The sequence below is a fragment of the Leptidea sinapis genome, chromosome 6 (genome assembly GCF_905404315.1).
Source record: "Leptidea sinapis chromosome 6, ilLepSina1.1, whole genome shotgun sequence".
Lineage (NCBI taxonomy): Eukaryota > Metazoa > Arthropoda > Insecta > Lepidoptera > Pieridae > Leptidea > Leptidea sinapis.
Window position 1 is genome coordinate 139,105 of NC_066270.1, and position 3,709 is coordinate 142,813.

The 3,709-nt window shown below is 45.0% G+C and overlaps 1 protein-coding gene across 1 annotated transcript; it reads right to left on the reverse strand.

Annotated features, from left to right (window-relative positions):
- Nucleotides 1-636: 636 nt before the first annotated feature.
- LOC126964891 (histone H1-like) lies at nt 637-1,528 on the reverse strand. Its single transcript, XM_050808207.1, has one exon. It carries the CDS (start codon nt 1,523-1,525, stop codon nt 686-688), a length of 840 nt encoding a protein of 279 aa, XP_050664164.1. The 5' UTR covers nt 1,526-1,528; the 3' UTR covers nt 637-685.
- Between the last annotated feature and the right edge of the window lie 2,181 nt (nt 1,529-3,709).

Here is a 3,709-nt window from a genome sequence, read left to right on the forward strand (position 1 = left end):
TTGCGACATGGTAATATTAATTTGTTAATGAATGAGATAGGAAAATAATATTCTTTCGTATATTTACGTGTGTTTATCTCAGTCAGTTGGTGAAAAATATATATATATATATATATTTTTTATACTGTTGAATACTTAGGTGCTCGCTCAAAATAGGCATAATATTGTAATCGTTGTAAAATTTTAATATTACGTTTTAAGTAAAATGAAATAACACCTACATTATTTACTGTATAATATGTGTGTGTGTGTGTGTGTGTGTATGTATGTATGTATGTACATATTTTTAGACCTAATTTTAATGTTGGTGACCTACGAAAAATAAATTGCGCAGTCCGGGAATATTTTCATATTTTATATTCTTATTATTACTGTATTTCATGTACTCACTTTTTATTGTTATATATTATATTATAGGGTATTTATTTTTTTTTTCTTTCTTTCAATATTATTATGCAGTACTTGTTTACAACGATAATATTTCGTAGAAATTACGTAGTAGTACTGTACACCTAGTTGTAATGCAGGTGAACAGCACTGAGATTAAGGAAGATAGATATTGTTAGCCCTGAAAAGGGCTTTTTGGCGTTCGCGAAGCGATCCCCCTCCGTCCCTCGCGTCTCGTTGCGCCTCGTAGTCTTCGCAGTGTGACACTGTATAACTTTTTATAATCATATAGCGTGACTCACTTCTTGGACGCGCCCGACGCCTTCTTCGAGGCCTGGGCCTTCGATTTGGGCGTAGCGGCGGACGCCTTCTTAGGTTTGGGCGCTTTAGGTTTCTTTGTGGGCGGTTTGGCACTCCTCTTCGCTTTGGGTGCGGTGGCCGCGGCCGCGGAGCCCTTTCCACCTCTCGCCGCCGGCTTCTTCGCGGACGCGGGCTTCTTTTTTGCGGCCGCCGCCGCCTTCTTCTCCTTGGGGGTTGCCGGGGCGCCACCCTTGCCGCTCTTCGTGGGCGACGAATCGGAGGCCACCTTCTTGGTCCTGCCGCCGGCCGAAGCGGACGCGGCCCTCTTCGAGGAGGCCGACTTCGCCTTGCTCTTGGCGGCCGCGGCGCTCGGCGCCTTACCGCTCGAAGGTTTCTTCGCGGCGGGTGCCTTCTTCGATTCCAACTTGAACGAACCGGACGCGCCCTTGCCCTTGGTCTGTATCAAGGCACCGGTTTCGACGGCGCTCTTTAGATACTTTCTTATGAAAGGTGCCAACTTCTCGGCGTCCACCTTGTAGGTCGCCGAGATGTACTTTTTGATCGCCTGCAGCGAGGAACCGCTACGCTCCTTGAGCTCCTTAATCGCGGACGTCACCATCTCGGAGGTCTTGGGGTGTGTCGGTTTCGCCTTGGGTTTCTTCGCGCCGGCGCCTGCCGATTTTGGTGCTTTCTTCGCAGGTGTGGCGGGCGCGGGTGATTCTGTTGCTACTGCCGTATCTGCCATTTTTTTTATATAACAATAAAACACACACGTACGCACAAAAATAAGTAAGTAATACTTTAGTACAGTCCTAAACCGTGTTCGAGTAAACGTCATTCGTTGTCGCTCCGACCTATGCCGTGTGGACAGCAACCGCGAAGAGTTGCGTTTTCTCGCAAACGCTCGGTCTACTTTTCACTAGAAGGCCTCCGATAAATCTTAAATAATATTCATATGGTATGAAATTATAACACACATGACATACAGATAGACACCTCATGAATACGCTAACCCGCCAGAATGCTCTAGGCGTCGATACGAGCAGGTTTATTCGTTTTATGTCAAAATAAATCGCGTGCATCTCGACGGCTGTGCTGGGTGTTCAGTTTAAAAGTGATTTTTTTCGAATAAAACGAACAATAATCAATCGAATGAATTTTGTCATCAAAAGAGACAGTCCCGCTGTTCGATGAATAGTATTCGTCTTTATGATAATACAATAATTCGACACTATTACGAGGGTGGAAAGTGACGACGTGTAAAACACAACACTCCCGCGAGTCCATCTTTCTAGACTCTCACACTGCCTCGATCCCGGTTGTTGTTGTAGCCGAGACCAATAAAATATTATCATAACAACGCACTATTCACAAAGCTAAATTTTATAATGACTAATTGAGTCCTTTTCGACATTTCAGATCTCTACTACGCTAGCTAGCTACATACGACAAAAACAGCACAGTACCTAATAATATCGCGATGTGAGCAATGGATTTTGTACAACTCTATATAGATCAGGTACCTGATCTCAAATTAAACTTAATAATTAGGTATATTATAGTAGAACAAAAGCTCGAGGTGCATATCTTGAGCATAATAATAAACCTTATAAGTGGACCGTATGTATGTTGTCATCTGTATAATAAACTTGTTCATATTATCGTTATGTCCGACTTGACAGACGAAGATTTTGGGTAGTATATAATATGTGTGGTGTGTGTGTGTGTGTGTGTGGGTATGTATGTATGTATGTATGTTTAATTATTACTATAATAATATTATAGAATGAACGTAAAAATATTCTCGTAGAAAATATTATAATAGAGAGTCACGTGACCTCAAATCATCAAAATCGAATCTAATGCGGCCCTGAAAAGGGCCTTTTTAATTTGTTTGTCCACTCCACCCCTGCGCGCCAAACGACGGATCGCGGGTTTCGTGATACCCTGGATGTTATCACGCAGCACCTTCCTGTGGCGTTTCGCTCCACCTTTCCTCAGACCTTTGCCTCCCTTGCCTTTTTTTTTTTTTTTTTGAGAGGAGGAAATACTGTTACGTATTTACGCCCCGGAACGGGGCGTAATATGTCGGACTCGAGTGTCGCAACGCAACAACAGTCGCGGGGCGTCTCCTAAGGAGACTCGAACCTCAGACCGGCTGTGTGCTTGTGGGAAGGAGAGAGAATGAAAATGAAGATGAAATGAAGATGGAAGATGAAAAGGTGATAAGAGCACACTCGCCGGCGAGTGTGGTGATGTTTTGTGTAATGTATGTAAGTGTGTATGTATGTGTTTATGATTGCAAGTATGTGTGTTTGTATGTATGTACGTAGTGTAAATGTTTGTGTGCATGTATGTTTGTGCTTGTGTCTGTTTGTTGAGTGTGTTTGTGATTGTGTAAGTGGTGTATGTCAGTCCGTCAGTCATTCCGTGTGTGAGTGAGTGTAGTGAAGCGATTACAGGACGAGGACTAACGTCTCGTCGGGTATCAAAAGAATGTGTGGTGTATCTAGGGTGCGGGCCGCTGGCCATCGTCAGAGTGACGAGTGCCAGTGGTTTGCGGTGGTTGACCGCGCCTACGCCTGCGAAGGCGGTGTGTGCGTGTCTGTGTCGGTGTTTGTGTGGGTGTCGCGTTCGCGATGGTGATGTCGTCATCCGGGTCTACCGTTACGTGTCTGGGACGTCTTATTGGGTTGAGACTATGGTGAAGGGGGGTGTACCCGCATGCCTTCCTAACCAAGATGTTGGGATGGTTAGGCGCCTTGTCAAAGAAGCGTCGCGAGATCTCTTTAAAGTGTTGAGCTATTGTCGGAAGCTCTAGGTCGCGGTGAAGGTCAACGTTTCGGATGAACCACGGGGCTCCGGTAGCCATGCGCGTGAATTTATTTTGAACTACTTGCAAACGACGTAAGTAGCTCGGTCGGGTGTGCGCGAAAACGACGCTTGCGTATGACAGTATGGGCCGTACGATGGTTTTGTACAGCGTCACTTTGTGTTTGAGCGGAAGTTTGCTTCGCCCACA